The sequence below is a fragment of the Dysidea avara genome, chromosome 7, assembly GCF_963678975.1.
Source record: "Dysidea avara chromosome 7, odDysAvar1.4, whole genome shotgun sequence".
NCBI classification, from domain to species: Eukaryota; Metazoa; Porifera; class Demospongiae; order Dictyoceratida; family Dysideidae; genus Dysidea; species Dysidea avara.
In genome coordinates this window covers 18,089,581-18,110,669 of record NC_089278.1, presented here as the reverse complement: position 1 = coordinate 18,110,669, position 21,089 = coordinate 18,089,581, and the positions used below count along the sequence as shown (strand labels likewise).

At 42.0% G+C, this 21,089-nt stretch overlaps 3 protein-coding genes across 3 annotated transcripts in view; 2 read left to right on the top strand and 1 right to left on the bottom strand.

Moving 5' to 3' along the window:
* Window positions 1-3,263, top strand: part of LOC136261083 (uncharacterized) — a 3,664-nt gene extending 401 nt beyond the window's left edge. Inside the window, exons 2-4 of the mRNA XM_066055050.1 lie at window positions 201-1,189; window positions 1,231-1,695; window positions 2,073-3,263. Coding sequence (XP_065911122.1) covers window positions 201-1,189; window positions 1,231-1,695; window positions 2,073-3,263 — 2,645 coding nt within the window. The remainder of the gene's footprint in view (window positions 1-200; window positions 1,190-1,230; window positions 1,696-2,072) is intronic.
* Window positions 3,264-6,243: 2,980 nt separating this feature from the next.
* Window positions 6,244-19,712, bottom strand: LOC136261335 (uncharacterized; the record flags this gene model as incomplete). Its single annotated transcript, XM_066055327.1, is given in 3 exon segments — window positions 6,244-6,312; window positions 8,086-8,381; window positions 19,529-19,712. Coding segments are annotated over 2 exon segments (346 nt in total), but the record flags the coding sequence as incomplete, so codon positions are not given.
* Window positions 12,738-18,316, top strand: LOC136261082 (uncharacterized). The gene is made up of 2 exons (XM_066055049.1): window positions 12,738-13,393; window positions 17,955-18,316. The coding sequence occupies exons 1-2, from the start codon at window positions 12,738-12,740 to the stop codon at window positions 17,956-17,958; spliced, it is 660 nt and encodes a 219-aa protein (XP_065911121.1). The 3' UTR covers window positions 17,959-18,316.
* Window positions 19,713-21,089: the final 1,377 nt, after the last annotated feature.

The following is a 21,089-nucleotide window of genomic DNA, read 5'->3' as shown; positions in this document are numbered from 1 at the left end:
AGAAAATCGTGCTGTGCTCTTAAGGTCATTGGCAATATCTCTCCATTGAGATGATCAGTTCGGCCCACAACCAGGCGTCCATTACATCCCACATCATGGTGTAGAGAAAGATTCTACAACAACACCACTACAGATTGTCTTTGACTGCAGTTGCCGTCAATCGTCTCACAGTCCTTGTCTTAATGATTGTCTACTCATAGGCTCACCATGTGATAATGACTTATGTGCTGTTCTTGTCCATTTCAGATCACACTGCTTTGGAATATCCACGGACATCGAGAAGGCTTTCCTTCACATACGGCTACACCCTGATGACAGGAACTACACCCGGTTTTTCTGGTTGTCCGATCCAACAGACCCTTCAAGTGAGTTCTGTGTGTACCGTTTTAAGGTTGTACCCTTCGGAGCCACCAGCTCGCCGTTCATGCTTAATGCTGTATTACGCTATCACCTTGAGCAGTACAAGTCGATGGTCTCACATGATATGCTTTCCAACCTTTACATGGACAACATTATAACCGGCTGTGATTCAGAGCAAGTGTCACTGGACTATTACCGACAAGCTAGAGCCATTATGGGTGATGCAAGACTCAACTTGCGTAGCTGGTCCTCTAACAGCACTGAACTCACTGCTGCAGCTGTCAAGGACAACACAGCCGAGAATGCACTGTCAGTCAATGTTTTGGGACTCCGCTGGACTCCCGAGTCAGACAAGTTTTATCTGGCTGCAAAACCATCCATCCTTACTTATAATCATCTTATAACCAAGAGAGAAGTTCTACAAAACCTGTCAAAGATGTTCGACCCACTGGGATTTGTTGCACCTGTAGTTGTACGAGCTAAGATGTTAATGCAGAAGCTGTGGCAATGCAAGATCACGTGGGATGAGCCTTTAGATGAGGATTTGCAAGCTCAATGGAGAGATATTGCCAATGACCTTAAGAGCACAGCACGATTTTCTGTAAGTTGGTGTTACTTTGATGCATGTATGACACACCCAGTTGTTCATTGTTTTGCTGATGCAAGCCAACATGCATATGGAGCCGTAGTGTTCCTCACTGAAGGAAATTTAGTGTCATTTGTTACAGCAAAGACCCGTGTAGCACCTCTGAAGGCACTCACAATTCCACGACTAGAGCTCATGGCAGCATTGGTGGCCACTCGTTTAACATGTTTTGTGATGAAGACGGTCCCTGACCTTAACCTGTCAGCTTTTATGTGGTCTGATAGCCAGATAGTGCTCCACTGGCTCAAGACCAGAAGCCACTTCCAACATTCATAAGAAACCGAATCACTGAGATGAATACTTTATTGCCACAGGCCACTTGGAACTATTGTCCTACCGCTGATAACCCAGCTGACCTGCTTTCAAGGGGTACCACCACCGAATCTCTATTGTCCTCGTCCCTGTGGCAACATGGCCGCAAGTGGCTCACTACCCCAAGTCAGTGGCCATCATTCCAGCCACCACCCTTACCACCACTTGTTTTGGCAGCAGCAGTAGCGACAGAATTTGTTCCCATGGAACAGACACCGCCAGTTTTAGGCATACACTGTGTTATTTCCATCGACCGATACAGCTCACTTAACAAGTTGTTGTCTGTCAGTGCGTATGTTGTTCATTTTGTAGACAATCTCAAGGTGCAGCCCCAGCAACAACAATTTGGTCCCATCACTGCTGACGAACTTCACAAGGTGAACCTCAAGTGGGTAAAGGATATACAACACACAGTATACTGGAAGGAAGTCAACAATCTACAGCTGTTAATGAAGCAACCCAGAAGCCCCAGGGTGTTACTTGTTACCGACAACTCCGACTCTTCCTAGACACAGATGGCATGCTGCGTTGTGGTGGACGCATTCACAATGCTCCAGTAAGTGAGGTGACCAAATTCCCGTATTTACTACCACCAAGACATTCACTATCCAAGTTGGTTATTGTGGACATACACATCAGACTTTGCCACTCAGGTACCACTGCAACACTGACCGCTCTACGACAGTGTTACTGGATCCCGACTGCATGACAATACATTAAATCAATTCTGCGCCATTGTGTTATCTGTCGCAAGGTATCTGGAAAACCCTATGCTGTTCCAGATCCTCCTCCCCTACCTCGATTACGAACACAGGATGTGTACCCATTCACGTTCACGGGAGTTGATTTCACAGGCGCCCTGTATGTACAGCAAGGCAAGCAAGAGGTGAAAGTGTACCTGTGTCTCTTCACTTGTGCTACTACTCGTGCGATCCATCTGGAGATAGCGCAGGACCTGTCAGCTCAATCCTTCCTATTAGCATTTCGCAAGTTTGCAGCACGGCAATCCCTCCCAAGCATAATGATCTCTGACAATGGTTCAACCTATTTGTCAGCAGCAGAAGAGTTGCACTCCTTAATGCAATTGCCAGAAGTCAAGGAGGAGCTAGGCAGGAGGGGAGTTTCATGGAGATTTATACCCAAGAGGGCCCCTTGGTATGGGGGGTTCTGGGAACGCTTAATTGGGCTCACCAAGACTGCTATCAAGAAAGTGCTGGGAAGGCACCATGTCTCACTACCAACATTAGAGACCATCACTGTGGAGATTGAGGTAATACTCAACGACCGCCCACTGACGTTTGTCTCATCTGATCTAGGCGACCCAGAGCCCTTGACACCTTCACATCTCCTACATGGACGTAGAATTACATGCCTCCCACACCAGGACACAGACATTGATGAACTTGTAGACCCAACTTACAGAGAGGCAAGCCAGATATGCAAGAGAGCTAGAGTGCAGGCAGTCATACTTGGTGACTTTAAGAAGAGGTGGTGTCATGAATATCTTACTTCACTACGGGAGTACCATAAAGCATCAGGGAACAACCAGCGACGTGTGAAGAAGGGTGATGTGGTCATCGTCCATGATGACACCCCACGAGCAACCTGGAAAATGGCTGTAGTCGAAGACTTGATTGTTGGTAAAGACAGTCTTGTGCGAGAAGCTACCATACGGACCGCAAATGGAACTACAACCAGACCAATCACTAAATTGTATCCCATGGAACTGAATGAAACAGATGAGAAGAAAGTTGGAGTGGAGAAGAGTCCCACTATCACTGATCCAGATGATGCCAGAGATGAGCAGGCGACTGATCCAGGCGATTCCAGGGATGAGCACAGCCGCCCACAACGAGCTTCCGCAAGGATAGCTACAGACCGAGTCAAAGAGTGGATCAGATCTCTTTCTGCCCCCCCGGAGGATGTCGCGGAGGATGAACTGTAGAACTCACACACACACTTATTATGTATGTAATACTATTATGTTGTGTGCGCATGTCTGTACACGTGATAAGAACTGGTTCGATTGTGGTATTAACACGAGGGGCTTGCTTCATGAGTAGTCTTGAATCCTCCCCTATTCCGCCAATCGTAAGTGGAACCTCGGCATACTGTAATTCTACCAACGACATTTTTGGTGCTGTGACAGGTACGCCGACTATATTGTCATAACCCTGCTACAGATCCCCCCAAAATGTTGCCTTTAAAAATCATCCTAGAAACATCTTACATGACAAAAATCATCTTTATGGAATAATATTAGTCCATCTAACATCACATACAGCACAAAAATAGAAAACACAGGCAGCTAGATATAGAATTTAAAAAAAATCACTGAAACTCAATTTTTTGTCTGCCTGCCTGACCACAGTTCAAGGGCGGGCGTTGGGGCTGGGGGGAAAGCATGTATCCCCACCACCACTTTTTGAGCCAAGTACTAGTAGTCAATCAGCCAAAGTTATATACACACACAGAAATATATACCTCCATACGAGAAGCCATACAACCATCACTCAAAAGCATTCTCTGGAGTGTGGCATCACTAGTCAACCACAATTGTCAAGCCATTCATTGTACTGTATTAAACACAAAAGCACCTGCAATTTTATTTCTGTTATGTTCGCACGTGATATCTGTTGTTCAAATATTTCCTGGATCCTGTGCAGTGAGAAGTTTAAAGTAGAAAGAGTGCCACATCCGTAGCATTATATGATGTGGGAAGTTTAACTTGAATTGAGGGTGGTAACAGATCTAAGTCTAAGAGGGCAGTCTTACTGTAGTGCGCAAGTGTATGGGAGTTGCTGACTATCGACGATTAAACTAAAAATTATTAAGACTTTGTGGTGAAGTTGATTTATCAAGAGAAACAAACAAGGATGTTGAAAATGAAAGTGGCTAACCATGAATGCAGTGTGGTATTCATGTGATCTACACTTAGTTTGGGAACACCTGCTAGAGTAGATATCCCAGCTTGTAGTTCCTTAAAGGTAACGATGTTTCACTTTGCGGATAAAAACTATTAATGCTGTGATCCTTGTAGTGTGAAGTACGTAAATCTTGCATAAAGAGAAGACCCTCACATGACCATGATTTCTTATGTGATATATACATGCATCAAGCACATGCAGTAGGTGTAGAGGAGCATAGCACCCATTAGCAGGATAGGGAGTGAAGAGATATAGCTATGCAGTATAGGTGTAGGGCTATTAGCTAGTGATAACACACCACAACACCTTTATATAAACGTACGTATGAACTGGGTACAGAGGAGCCATATCAATGGGACTCTGTGTGTCTGCGTGGGTGTTGATCAGTTTATGGTTAACTGGTTATGGTTATTTTACCCCCCACTCTGAAAATCGTTCCTACACCTTTACCACAGCTTGCAAGCCTAGAGGCCAAATAAAGTAGCACATAGCCACCATTTTACACTACAATAACAAACTCACCAGTGGGATGTACCTTTTGGGGTTCCAACAAGTGTGTGCCCTCTGCGCTTTGTCTTTCTTTTTATCTTCAATCAGGCTGGTCTCCATGCAAAGAAAAACCATATAGAGGCATTAATTTTTCCTATCGACACTTTCCTTGAGCAGTGTATGTATTTAGATGCTATTGAAATGCTTACACTTGGTAGATACCTGTAACTTCACAATAGGTTCAATGTCACGTCTATTAACGGAAATCTTGGCTGATTAATAACGATTTAGCACCGAGACCACACCTCTTAACAACCTATCATGATGAATACACCTTGTTATTATTGGCCTAGCTGTGTTCATAATGCTAGCACAATGAAATAGTGAAAGGCTGACTGGAGATACTCTAATACAGCAGTCACCCTAATAGAACAGTCACACATGTATAACTGTATGCTATAACAAATAAACCAAACAAACTAGTATATTTAATATTTAGGTTCCAAGCAATAAAAAGTAGTGAAACAATGGATAAATGATGGTATCACAACATAGCTCAGTGGGAAAATCCCTACTGTGGAATTGAATAAAATGATTGTTACAACATGCCAATGTACTACTGAGCTGTGTTGTAATACCATCACTGAGCTGTGTTGTAATACCATCATTCATATCTTGTTTCACTACTTTTTATTGCTTGGATCCCTACTTCATTTTTAAATTTTTAATATACTAGTGTAATTAAGAATCAATCAACCAATCAGCTTGCCTGTTTTCATGGATATAATTTGTATCCAGAGGAGGTAGGACATGGCATCACGATAATTGCATGACGTATGCGTACTGTACATTATGCCATAGGGTTTAGTTCTAGTAAACCGTGAAGATTACTGTTGTATTTATTGTCAGAAATGGTAATTCAATAGTGAAGAAGTCGTTTCATCTACTAAGCCCCACTAAGCCCCAGCGATATTACGGCGAATTTTGCAACAGAGCATTATTTAGAATAAATTCTGATCTTAGTTTCAGGTACCTGTGTTTTTGTTCACTGTATTCTTAGTTGTAAGTAGTAAATGCAATCGACTTCGGTGTCTACAATAATGCAAGTAGCTGATACATTAAGTTTTTCATCTCGTAATTATTACTGGAATTCAATTAAATTATGCAAAATTGTACGAGTTATGACATCATGTCCTACCCCCCCCCCCCCCCCCCCCCCCCCTGATTTGTATCCCTAAGTCAAAGGGAAGCATATACTGCCTCCATCACTAGAGAAAGTCACCAAACATATGTGAGAGTATTATTTTTTCAACTGCTACAAGCACAAGCAACCCTACTGGGGCAAGGCTCAGTATGATATGCAGCAGGGAAGACCTTAACCACTCATAGACTAGAATTGCATGAAAGACATTTTCCAATAAATTTTTGTCATACAGTATTGAGCTGCATGTATGGACATTCACACAGCACACCATTGCTTTACTAGATGTAAATCTCATAAAAACTTACCATCAATTTTTGCCTTCTTCATCAAAGGTGTCCCATCTGGAGATTGATCACTAGATGTCAATACATGACCTAAAGAAAAAATAATACTATAATATCCTATAAATGATATACAATTATACTGATTTTTTATTGACCATGATACTCTAACTATTCAAGGTAATATCACTACAGGCTTTAATAGTATCATAAGATCAACTGTATAAGCAATAGAGTTACATGAATTACTTTCTGGAAGAGGTCGTATATATATATACAGAACGAATCAAGACACTCGATAGTGTGCCATGCAGCCGAAAAAGCTGGTGCTTCACATCATGATCATGTGCATGAAGAAAACATGACTTTCAAGCATGCCTAGATCCATGTGCCCTTTTCCAAAGCAAACCATTTTTGCATTAAAGCTGTCTGCCACAATGATGATTATTAATGGAAGACAGAAGATACAATAATGCTATATTGCAGACTTTATTTGATTATTTTGTAATAGAGTGTTTTCAAGGACTTTTAATAACACACACATAGAATGTTCTAGATTTCAATTGATAGATTTATGAAATAAACTTCTAGACTCTACATTTATCAGGCAGAAATCAAGTGAGCTGATCAGCTGACAACAATTGTTCAGTGGTGAAGGGTTTAGGTGATAGGTATGAAGGTCCCTGGTTTGAAGTTTTTTCAACTTTTTTTAGCTGTTCTAATAGAGTATTTCGATCCTGTGATTTTACATCAAGTGGGTTTTCTCCTTGTAACTCTGTCACTGCCATTACAATTTGTTTAAACTGCAAAAGGTTTATATTCCCACAGTGTGGCTTTCTAGGTCACACAACACACTACCATGTGTCTTGATAATGAAGACTATATAAATCTTGACTATCTAGAAAAAAGGTTAAAATGAGCTCCAAAGTTGGCACAAGTCTGTTGCATGATATCTGTAATAAGTTGAACTGCACAAAAACAGCCAAGCTATGAAAAAAGGGGTGGCCTTAAAAAGCCTGGGTGACAAAAGTTCTGAAATCACAGGTGGCAGCCAACAAATGGTTACAATATATGCTAATAAATTTTAACAATGCAACTTGGACGCCACCTTTGATTTATTGGTTCCTGTAAAATATACACTTGTCTGTCGCGTGTCCACACTTGGTTGCACGTCCTGATTATGAAAAACTATGCTGCTTTTAAAAGATGATACTACTCAAGATGAATTATTGTTGCTTGTGATACGGGTGTATAGCAGTCAATGGGAAGGAAATGTAGCTCCTACACTTTAACTCAGAAGGGCTTAGTTCCTGCACTTGTTAAAATCAAGCCATATATACTCTAATAAAACAGTCAGGTACAGCTTAAAGTTTGTACTCATAGATTTTCCCAATCTTCCTGGTCACTACTACAGAGCATAAAATACAAGATTAATTTGGTATGGCCTAACAAAGGTAAATTATGAAATGTGACCAGGTCTGATAAAACCAGTCTAATAGTCTTTCCGAATAGCACAACTTGTCAACTTATAACTTGTTTTGTGAATGAGGTAGAGGTAGTAACTTGTCAGCTGATACCTAGTACAATACTGTGGCAAAGTTTCACGTTCATACATTAAAGACATGGGGAGTGATGAATTATCAAACTCGGATATTTGGAAAGGCTATAAGACTGGTTTTGTCAGAAATGCTGTACAATCTGTAATGATGTTACCATCAAATGTGAAAACAGCAGCCATTATTTGGCCACCACTTTTATTATCAGATGCCATTTCTTGATAGCAACACAGTACACACTTCTTGGTTGTATTAGTACATGATCTGATAGCCTTGTACAATAACAAGAAGAATGAACATTTTGATGTACCTGGTTCACTACTCCATTGCTTTTTAATTTCTTTTGCAAGATTTTTGACTGGGTCAGAGTTAAAGTTCTCCATTACTGTCAATAACTTCATAAAATTGTCACAATTATAGTTAATCCCATGGTCTAAAAAGTAAAGAGTCATTTCTGCTGAAGTATCCTTGGCCTCCACTTTCTCCTTTAGGTCACCATAGAACAAACCAGCAGCTTGTAAACTAGCACAGAATATTGCATCTTTGAAAGGTAAAGTTTTCACCAAATCTTCATGAAAAACTTCCATCACTTATTTCATTGAATTACTAGTAGAATTTAAAATACACACAATAGTTGATACAGGAAATACAATTGCCTGCTGCAGTAGCCAATAAGTACATTATGTTTTGTATTTGTTTGTTTTTAAAGGGAGACTGCTTCAGTATAAAAATACTGCTTTTCAGAAGTGCCCTCAACATACATACATACATACATACATACATACATACATACATACATACATACATACATGCATGCATGCATGCATGCATGCATACATATATACATACATACATACATACATACATACATACATACATACATACATGCATGCATGCATCCATACATACATACATACATACATACATACATACATACATACATACATACAATAGTTAAATAGTCTACATCTACCTACACATATACAGTTAGTACAATGACTGATACAGGGTTTTGAATTCCTTGTTGCATGTAAGAGAATTTAATGAGTTCCATGTCTGTATTCCTCGGAAATAAAAACCGTGTTTGGCTAATGTAGTTTGCACTCTTGGAATGAACAAATTGTGAATGTTTCGGCTGGCACATCTAGTGATGTCAACAGCATAGCAAAATGTATCATTCAGATAAGATGAAAACGTCTTCATTATGTTAGAGTCACACACAGAGAAAGATTGGTGCTGGATGGTGGACTACTGAACTTCGAATGAAGCCTCTCCAAATGTTTGAAATGTTGCACAGATGATGGTGTCCACACTACATCAGTATGGGTAACATGAAAACATGATATAATTTAGAAAGAAGGTCAGCAGGCAAGGGATGTAAGCGATATAGGCAATGTATCCTAGAGTAAACCCTTTGAAGAACATTTGCTGTATGTTGATGGCAAGGTAGAAGTTCACCAATATGGAGACCAAGATACCTCAGTCACGCAATAATCGCTTACCATCAACATTAACATACAAATCATTATTTCTCAGCTTTTGATGAGAACCAAGTAACATTACATTCGATTTCTTTATACTAAGGGTCAGACGATTGACACAGAACCATGAATTTACAGATTGAAGATCCTCCTGCAGATTATGTTCTACACAAGACAAGTCAACATCAGTTCCATGTCATCTGCATACAAATTCAACTGGGTTTAGTATGAAAAGTTGTTTATTAGTACACACAATAAAATATAGAGCAAGTATTGTATAAATCTTCCCAATACAGCAATGCAAGTTTATAAAACTGTCATGTGCTGCAATTATTTCTGGTTGATTGGCTACCTGTCAAATTCTTATCTTTTGAAAATTAGAATTTACTATTTACTGCATGTACAGGAAACCTGTGGTAAAAACAAGTGCAAAATTCTTGAAATCTGCCCAGCCACAAAAATTACGTACCCCAAAAACTTGTAAGTATATCATCGTAGCAAGAGTTTAAAATATGAGAAATTAACTTTTAACAGTATGCATTAAGACAACTGAAACTTTGATGTTCCTAAATCAAAAGGTCATACATACACTTGCACTTGTAAATGTAACAATTGTACAGCAGCATCACTATAGACCCATTAATGGCCATATTATGTGGAGTACTGACTTCTAAATCATGTACAGAACAAAATTATAAGCTGTTTTGTTTGTTTAATAACAAGATGCACTGACATGCTCAATGGGGTCCCATTTCGAGATATCAGTATAACCTTGGTCATCTGAATCCCAATGTTGGGAAGCATATATAAGTGAATTGCTTGGATAATTTGTTATGTACATATTATACAGAACTATGGTCAAGTACTCTAATAAAACATACATATCCAGTAAAAATACTTTAATTGAACAGTCATTTTCAATTTCAAATAATATACAGAAAATGAGCGTCAAATACATGAGGGTCTATGACGACCAGACTCTTCCCAAACCATTGTACCCTATGTGTAATTACACGAAACTTTAGAAAGGCAAGTATCAAGCTTTCATTACACAAATATGGCCAAAAGACATTGACTGTTTTCTTCCTGACATGACATGGTGAATGTGAGTGCATTAAACATGTGAAATAGTGAAAATGGCTAACCATGCAGTAGTGATGAGAGCAGAGTGATACTGCTATGCTGGTATCACAATTAATACAAAACCAATTAGACATGCTACAATCATTGCTGGTCCCACTTTTTGCATTGACATTAATTTTTGGAGATTGAATTTGGAAGCAATTGAGAATACCAATGTAAGTTGTAAGGTGGTTAACTTAAACCAAGAGTGTATATGTTTGACTACTCTTTTAGAGTATCTCTATCTGAAAGTGATCCAGCTAAAACTGGACACACACACACACACACACACACACACACACACACACACTACACACACATACACTACACACACACAACTACACTACACACACTACACACAAACACACACTACACTACACTATACACACACACACACACAACACTACACACACACTACACACACATACACTACACACACACAACTACACTACACACAAACACACACGCTACATTACATATAGATGCGTACACAAATATAGTTCTAGAAAACTTGCTGACCAGCTCTAAAGAAATTGCTTTACCTATGCAGGAAAATTTACTTCATGCAGTGAACTGGGGGAGTAAATTTGCTTAGCAATCTTGGGGTTGTTGTGAAACTTCAGGCTCACTAAACATGACACAGTCTTCCTGCAGATCCTGCTCTGGTAGAACTTGCCTGCTCTGCCTGTATTACCAAACTGGTGTAGAGGTGTCCCAGTACTAGTGCTATATATGCACAGCTATTTCCTTGTTTTGTGTGTTGTGTATGTATGTATGTATAGTGAATGTGTGTACATGCCTGTATGCATGTGACAACTAAACTTTGAGTGTGTAATTTAATGTGTCACTGTACAACTTTTGGGTAGTTCATATGTACCGAGCATGAATTATGTCACTACTCATAGCTACAACATTATTATCAGTGGTGGTGTAAAAGGTGCACGTGACCTGAAAACTAATGTGTGCACCAAAAGCTACATTTTTACTAGTCTGCTAGAGTACTAAGTAAATAGGCAGTTTAGTAAGTGTAATGATGACAATACAGGTAAGTTTTATGATCAGTAAGTGGGCACATAAAGACAGCAAAATACATTTCCTACAAGTGGATGTGGCTCATGCATATCTACAAACTTTAACCTTACTGATAAATTAGCATAGTTTCACATATGAATACAGGCAATATTACACTTTCTTGATAAGTGGGTGTGGTTCACAAAAGAAGCTAGTCTGCTGCAATACTATGACTCGTAAGATTAGTTGGTGTGGTTCCACATATACCCATAGACTGCAACACACCTAATAATAAATTAGCACAGTTCTATCTACGCATGCCTACAAAACACATACAGTATCAGACATGCCTAATTAGTGGGCGTTGCTCGTGAAAGAAGATAGGCTGCTGCACGAGACTATGATACATTACTATACTTCCATAGCATTAATTCATTTCATTTCACACCATAGGTGTAGCCAAGGGTGGACATGAGCGGGCATTTGCCCAACCATCACAGTTCCTTGCCCAACCATCACAGTTCCTTGCCCAACCATCACAAGTAGCTAGCTCAAAGCTAGTTACGCTACACTAGATTCATGGCAGGATACAAACAATCCTGTGACAGTCTATAGCACACATACCACATTGTTGAAACTACGACAAAGGCCCAATCCAATTGATTGACATCACATGATGCATTTAGGGGGAAAGTCCCTTTCACACCTTAAGTAGATGCACATGATACACAAGGTGACAGGCAGTTAAAAATTTTTAGGGCTTTTCAAAATGGTCTCAAAGTCTTGTGCCACAGTAGAGCTCACTAAACGTCAGTTTCTACCAGTTAGAGTTTTTGTTCCAGTTCAAGTGTGCTTTAGTCTACTAGGGAAAGTGCTGCACACCCAAGGTGTGTATACCACCAATGAAGTCAAGTGGAAAAGAAGCAAATGCTATTCTAAATGATGTCAGATTGACATATGCCATAAAGGGTGAAGATGGAATAGGGAATGGAAAGAAGGTCAAGTCATTGTGAAGTGTCATGTGTACCATACACTGATTAATTGTGTTTATGTGCATGGATACTAAATCTGTACATTTGTTTTAACTCAGTGAGACCACACTGAATTCATTACTAAGCAGCCTGGTGTATCAGACATATGCTAGGTTTACCTGGTTACTAAGGTAACACGTGTATTTTCTGTCGGTTGAATGCAATGAATTAGACAGAAAATAAGCTCCCGCATGAATACTATGGGTCACGTGAGCCTTCTCACGTGATGATATGGTTTATAAGTGAGGTCTGTGGGTTAGTGTTCACTCTACGCCACGTGTTAGTACAAGTGGGCTACCTTGTTACTCGCTGCAACTATGGACGACGATCAATTTAAGAAGCTGCTGGACCGCATCGAATCATCGAGCGCTAATCTGGAAGCGAAGTTCTCGTCCCAGCTTAATCAGCTCCAAGAGGAAGTCGCCGCCAATCAAGCCAGTTGCTCCCAGGAGGTGATGACGAAGCTGGGCAAAAGGCCATACCAGTTTAAGAAGAAGGGAAATGAGGCCCAGTTCACTTTTAATGAAACGGTGGACGACCGAATCAACGCCGCCAAGCGACACTTGGATCGCATCCCTACCCCGGACGAAGCGACCAAGACAACTGTTAAGCGCGCCGTTGCAGAGTTGGACCAGGGTAAGGAGGCCATTCGTGTGAGGCAGAAGCACATCAGGATCGCCGACCGCTCTGATTGGGGCATCGTCGAAGAGTACATTGCCGATGAGCTTGCTTCTGACTCGGACGACGAGAAGAAGTTATACAAAGCTCACAAGGAGCGAGATGCTAAGAAGAAGAAGGCAGCAACAGCCTTTAAGAGGAAGCCCAGGCAAGAAGGGGCCATGGCAGGGCAGACCAGCAGTGGAGGAGCAGGGACGAAGTTGTCTGGCAACAGGACGAGGCTGATTGGACCCTGCTATAATTGTGCAGGATGGGGACACCTGGCAGCCTCTTGCCCTAAGGGTAAACAGCACCCGTATCCTTTGAGCCAGCCTGTAGTAAGTGGGTTGGATCTGGCTGGTCGTAATGTGTATGGTGATGTAAGTGTGCCAGCTGATGGCAGCGTACCAAGGCCAGTACTGGGTACCAACAGTAGTGCATACAAATGTGTTGATGACCCAGATAAGCAAATTGCTGAGGTAAACCTTTTAACTGAGGGTCACAAGATAGGGTGTGAAGGTCAAAAGTCTCCTCAAAGAGAATGTGCTGATAAGCCACCAAACCTGAATGGTGATGTTTCTGACAAAGCTGGCAAAAACAGGCCCTTGTCAGTAAATGATCTTGTTAAGGTAGCAACAGATTGTGTAGTGGGGAATAACAAAGATCCAGATACCCTACTCAGTCAGGTCGCACTTGAGCTCGGCAAATGTTGGGAACATGAAGAGTGTAGTACCCCTGCCCAAATTGTAGATGTCCAGGGTAGGCTGAAAAGAAATCTGGAATTTTGGAGGGGGGTCCTCCATGCCCCTAGCCCAGTCATCGACTGGATACAAAACGGGTATAAGTTACCGCTAAAATATATGCCATCCCCTCTGAACAAGTGTAACCACAAATCGGCAATAGATAACCAAACTTTTGTTGATGATAGTGTCCAAGAGCTGTTAAAATACAGATGCATACGAGAAACTGAGCAAAGACCCATAGTGTGTAGTCCCCTGTCTGTGGTGGCCAACCGTGAGGGCAAGCTAAGGCTAGTGCTTAATCTTAGGCACCTAAATCAGTTCTTGCGGAAAGACCACTTTAAATATGAGGACCTGCGTATTGCTACGCTTATGTTTGAGAAGGATGATTACTTAATCAAATTTGATCTGAAATCTGGGCACCATCACCTGGACATATTTGAGGCTCATCAGACCTACTTAGGTTTTTCATGGCCGGTTAACCGGATCCCCAGGTATTTCGTTTTTACTGTCCTGCCTTTCGGGTTGGCCACTGCTTGCTATGCCTTCACAAAATTGTTAAGGCCACTGGTCCGGTTTTGGAGGGGGCAAGGTCTGAGGGTGGTCCTGTACCTGGATGATGGAATACTAGCAGTAAATGGTTTAGAGTTGGCCGCCCAAGCAAGCAGGCAAGTACAGCAGGACCTAGCTAAAGCTGGCCTTATCGTAAATGAATCCAAATCCCAATGGCAACCAGTTAGAAAGCTTACCTGGCTAGGCTTCGAGATCGACCTTGAGCTAGGACAGCTAACAGTCCCAGATGGTAAATTGGCTTGCTTGTGTGAACTACTACAGTCCCTCTTAGGGAAAACGTTTGTCCCAGCTAAAGTACTAGCAGGAGTGGTGGGCAGGATTATCTCAATGTCACTGGCCCTGGGCCCAGTTACCCGATTGATGACACGTAGCCTTTACACAATTCTGAACTCTAGAGGTTCATGGTGTATGCAATTACAGCTGTCTGTCGAGGCTAAGCAGGAGCTAGAATTTTGGCTTGCCCAAGTCAAGCAGCTCAATGGGCAGAATCTTTGGCCTAAGCCATCAGCAGTGAGAGTAGTTTATTCAGATGCCAGTGACACAGGTTATGGTGGGTATGCTGTTGAGCATGGGGGTCAAATTGCCACTGGCCAGTGGGATCTGGAAGAATCTTGTCAGAGCTCTACGTGGCGAGAGCTCAGGGCCGTTAAAATGGTTTTAATGTCCTTTGAGTCACAACTTCAAAATGAAAGGGTTCGCTGGTTCACCGATAACCAAAATGTGGTAAGAATCATCTTGCATGGAAGTAAAAAGCCAATATTACAGAGAGAAACCTTGGAAATCTTTAATATTTCGGTAAGGAGCAGGGTCCGTATTGAACCAGAATGGATCCCTAGGGAAAGTAACCAAATAGCAGACTACCTCAGTAGGTTGATGGACTTTGATGACTGGATGTTGAACCCGGTAGTTTTCAAGGAATTAGATGCCCTATGGGGCCCTCATACAATAGACCGGTTTGCTGACTGGTGTAATACCCAACTGCCACGTTTTGATTCCCGTTATTGGTCCCCAGGGGTAGAGGCTGTAGATACCTTTACGTCTGATTGGAGCTCCGAAAACAATTGGTGGTGCCCCCCTCTGTACCTGGTCCCCCGATTGCTGCAGCATGCCAGGGCAACCAAGGCACAAGGTACTCTAGTTGTCCCCCAGTGGAAGTCAGCCCCCTTTTGGCCCCTGCTCTTCCCGGACGGTTTACACCCTGCCAAGTTTATAAAAGGGATACGCCTGCTCCCCCAATTAGAGACATTGTTTTTGTCGGGCCGCTCTGGGGGCAACTTGTTCAAGGGAACCCCCAATACTCCAGTACTGGCATTGAGAATTATTTTTCACTAAGGGAGCTGTTCCCGGTAAGAGAATCCCTATGCATGGATACTAAATTAAAATTTAAAAAAAAATAATAATAAATTTAAAAAAAATAATAAAAATAAACGAATAAATAATTAAGCCAGTAGTCCCAGTTTGGGGGTCTGGGAGTTTCTCACCCAGAGTTCTGGTCCCAGTCTAGTGGACTAGTAAAGGAGTGGTGTAGCCTAAAGGGCTGGTACTTATGACCAGGAGGTTGGTCACAGCCTAAAGGGCTGGTTTTGTACAACTGGAGGTTGGTCGCGGCCTAAAGGGCTGGTATGTACGACCAGAGGTTGATCACGGTCTAAAGGGCTGGTATGTGCGACCATAGGTTGGTCTTGGCCTAAAGGGCTGGTATGACAACCGGAGGTTGGTCACGGCCAAAGGGCTGGTATGTATGACCTGGAGGTTGGTCACAGCCCAGGACTGGTATGTATGACCCAAGTGAGTGGTCACAGTCTACATAGAGGGCTGGTCCATATGACCAATGGGAAGCTTTAGTCTAGAGGACGGATGTGTTTGACCCTAAGGTGTATATTCAGGAGGTGTATAGCCCCAGGTTGGTCACATTTGTGGAAGCTGGTATTGTATGGCCTATAGTCACCACAGCTGAGAGCCCAGAAGGGCTACTGTAATGACCTGCTAGGCGTAGTATGTTCTCAGCCAATGAGTAGAGATGAAAAGTCCTGGCCAGAGGGATGAAGCTGCTGTCAACAGCTTAGTAAGAGGTAGCAAGGCATCCAATGGGCTATACTCCAGGGACATTCCCCCTGGGTTGTGAGAGGTGTTCAGTATTGTCTAGTTAAATTTAATTGGTGCATACTTATTTTCCCCGATTCTAGAGGTCCTCACGCATGGGTCATGGACAGTACTCAAGGAGATCCAGGATCCCGAGCTGCAAGACCTGGCCAGTAGGCTTCCACAAACTATCTTAGGAAGCCGGGCAGAATCTACGGTGAAAAAATACTTGTCTGCCTTTAGAAGATGGAAGAGCTGGGCGCTGCAGCATAAGATCTCAGTAATCCCAGCAAAAGATCATCATGTCGCTCTCTACTTGCAGCACCTGGCAGACAGGGTGGGTTCCAAATCAGCTGTGGAGGAAGCCTGCAATTCTCTGGCATGGGTGCATTCGACTGCCGGTTTAGTCTCACCAACAGTTTCCCCGTTTGTAAAGGCAACACTAGAGGGCCTGCAGAGGTCACTGGCGAAGCCGGTTAACAAGAAGGAGCCGCTGACAGTAGAGATGCTTGCGAAAATGGTAGAAGACGCACAACGGAGTGGAACTTTATCTGACCTCCGTTTGGCTACAGCATGTTTATTATCATTCGCAGGTTTTCTCCGATTCAGTGAGCTGGTCAACATCAGACCTTGTGACATGGTTTTTGAAGAGGATTATCTGGTGGTTAGAATACCTCATAGCAAGACAGACCAATTGAGGAAGGGCGACGAGATTCTTATCACCAGAACCGGGAGATCTACCTGTCCAGTTGCTAAATTAGAGGAGTATATGGAGAGGACTGGCACTGCGAAGCAAGACAAAAGGTTCTTATTCCGCCCAATCTGCAAGGCTAAGTCTGGTGATAAACTGAGGGAGTCAGGGTGTATTAGTTATTCGTGTTTAAGAGATCTCTTTAAGATGAAGCTTAGGCAGTTGGGATACGACCCTGCTAAATTTGGTTTACATAGCTTAAGAGCTGGCGGTGCTACTAGAGCAGCCAATGCAGGTGTGCCAGACAGGCTATTTAAAAGGCATGGTCGATGGAGATCTGAGAATGCCAAGGATGGCTATGTGGAAGATTCCATTGATAAGAGGCTATCTGTCACCAACCAGCTTGGTTTATAAAGACAAAGTTTCCTTGCTTCAAAATTTGTGAGTTTGTTATGCTTTCTTTGTAACCCTAGTGTTGGTTTAAGTTTTCATTAACAGTAGCCCACGCTTGGTGTGGCACAACCCAAGTTGTAGTTGTAAGTGTAATAGTATGGTGAGGGAGGTGTATTTTCTGTCGGTTGAATGCAATGAATTAGACAGAAAATAAGCTCCCGCATGAATACTATGGGTCACGTGAGCCTTCTCACGTGATGATACGGTTTATAAGTGAGGTCTGTGGGTTAGTGTTCACTCTACGCCACGTGTTAGTACAAGTGGGCTACCCCCTCCCACCCTCCCAGTACTAAGATGTATGTGTTCATGCATTGTTCTCTCCTTAACTATTTTTGCAGATGAAACGGCCACCACGAGAAGCTGGAGCATTACATATTTATGTAGTAGTTAACGTAGTTGTTTGTGCACACACACACGAGAGTGGAGCTCTTTTAAGGTTTTTCCTGGTAGGCAAAAAAAAAAGAAAAAAAAAAGCCTATCAGGTTTTTCCCCGATGTCGTCCTGGGCTGGACGGTCTCAAATTTATTATTTCTGTTTATTATTACTTGTGGCTAAGCCCCCACTCTCCAGTATGTATCCACATTGGTACTGAAAAGTTCACTGTATGTAGTTGTAAGTGTTGGTTTAAGTTTTCATTAACAGTAGCCCACGCTTGGTGTGGCACAACCCAAGTTGTAGTTGTAAGTGTAATAGTATGGTGAGGGAGCCCAGCTGACCTTCATTTAGGGGACAACATTTATTTGAGTCTCTCTACTGCCAATTGATTATAGCTTGTAATTCAGAATTGTTTTTATACATACTTTGTTCTTGTCCAAGGCTCACTGATTTTGATGTCACGTAATGTTCAACTATGACGATCGTCACCAATGTATACTGTGAAGAAGACCAGAGCTACAAGTTATAAAATAGTTAGGCCGGTATATCAAATTGCATGCCATGCAGCAGCATTTGTTTACACTATAGCACAGCTAGCTATAGACCTTGTGTGCAAACACTTTTAATAATTTTATTGATAATGCCTCACATGAACGCGAGTGTGTCTTTCTGTGTATAGCTATGGAGTTGATAGCTATAATACTATGCCCAACCAGCAGAAATTGTCTGGCTATGCCCCTATTTCACATGTGATCCATATTCAGGTCAGACCTGGATATTCTAAAACGAGGGGTGCAACATCTTTGCAATCTGTACATAATTTAAAAATTGGATTTGTGATTTGAAACTTCACATGTGATTGTTGTGGTGTGATTTGTGAGGCTATTACTAGGTTCTGAAGGACAATAGTTCATGATTAAAAACTAGTACTGTATCACTATGAGTTTGTACTGTTTAGAAATATGTTTTTGAGACTATTTTGCAAGCAGTTTTATGGGTAAAACTGCTCGAGATTTGTTGATTTGTGATTTGGTAGCTGAAGGATGTATGTGATTTGTAGAGGTGTCATACCCCCAGTTCTAAAAATAGGGACTCAAGCATGATGTGAACCAGTTGACCTGACCTGGTCTCTCTCTCGCTCACTCACACACAGTCTCGCGTGGCTACTGAACGCTTTTTTCTCTTTGTCATTGGGTATAAGGAGAAAAAAGGGTCTAAATCTCACACTTGTCTTGACACTACCTGGATAATAATTTGGCAGTGTGTTGAAGAAAGAAACGTGATGCACCTTTGGTTAACTATCTGGGTAATGTCAAGACAAGCCGGGATTCAAACCGGACCAGACCCTTTTTTCTCCCCACAATGACAAAGAGAAAAAAGCGGTCTGGCCACGCGAGACACATACACACACACATACACTGGCCGGCACGTACGCACACACTTGTTACACAGCGACATAGCTACAGGTTATGAGGTTATAACTTTACAGGTTATAACCTCAACACTGTACCAATGCCACACGTGAAGACAAACGCACTTGCTGCAGTACTCCAGTTACTTCAGTTTTTGTAGTAGAAAACGCCGGAGAGACGCCAACCCCGCGCCAAACCTCTCGCGATGCGAAAACGATTGATCAGTTACGCGGTTATTTGTAGACAGAGAAGGTGATTCAAATTAGTCTCGTCCCCAGCCGCCCACGCGCTTGACCACGAGCGCGTGGGCGGATGGGGCCAAGGCTAGATTCAAATCGTCTATAGACTCCACCCACAATCTAACCAACGTAATTGGAGAGTTCCGCTCATGAGCGGAATATGCATATGCTCAAATGTGCACCTGAAAAGTGCTGCAAATTAGCTAAATCAACTTTTACAAATCGATCCCCCTACCATTGTGGGATGTTCATTGTAGTATCCCATTGCTAGATCCACCATGAAACCGGAGGCACTATTGTTGTCTTCACAGAAATATCGATTTTAGTATTTCGTGAGATGCAAAAATAATTTTTTTAAATTTCGTGCTCCACACAAAAGAACAGGACAAAACTTGTTGCTTAGCTAGATATTATCTAGAGTTAATGTAGTTAAAAAGTACGCACAGTAATAAGGAAATGATTCACTGGGTTCCCGGCACAGGGTTGTTTTCTCTCAAAAAGCAGAAAACGAAACACCTGACGCCGATTTTCGAATTCAAACTGCCCTAGCTACCAGCCAAGACAAGAAAAGCCAACTCTTCCTCATAGTGATGTGATAAGGTTGGATGCATAGTCTGTCTATGCTGTTAGTCTGGAAAGGATCTGAGACTTCTCACCATCTGGGTGAAGAACGTTAAAATTTTCGTGCGTCATTTCAAGGGATTCTCTCAATAATACCAAAGTGCTTTCCAGTACTTCTGATGCCACACTGGTCACTTAATTTTGTTTAGAATGATGATAAATGATGGTTGAAAACGTTTGGTAGTAGTAGCAGTTGGTGTTTCTGTGATTTCATATGATGCAGTATACCAGCAGCTGCACCCAGCTCGAATCAAAAATGACAGATTTTGTGCTTTTTTCGGTTTGTTTTGGGATGTTGTGCAGCATAATGGTGATGTAGGGTGATCTAGTGAAGATTTGAAGCTGCTGTGGAGCGTGAGAGGTGAAGTCAAATTTGGACGATTTTGCTGCCTCCCTTGAGGCATAGCTTAGAGCGAGGCGTGGAAGCTGTGGATGAAATAATAATTGACAACCACTGCTACCAAACGTTCAGGGACATATTTTTCCATAGTTTTAGTTAATAATTGATGATTGTTGTGGTTGCAGAATCGATAGAAATGGCTAGAAAGCGCGACACAATTCTCTAATGCTGCAGAAAATTTTGACGCTCGTCACCCAGATGGTGAGAAGTCTCAGATCTTTTCCAAACTAACAGCATAGACAGACTATGCACCCAACCATATCGAAACACTATGAGGAAGAGTTGGCTTCTCTTGTCCTGGGTGGTAGGGAAGTTTGAAATCGAAACTTCGTATTTCTTTGTCTGTTTTTTCAAAGAAAGCAACCCTGTGTCAGGCACCCAGCAAATCATTTACTTATTTCTGTGCGTACTTTTGAACTGCAACAA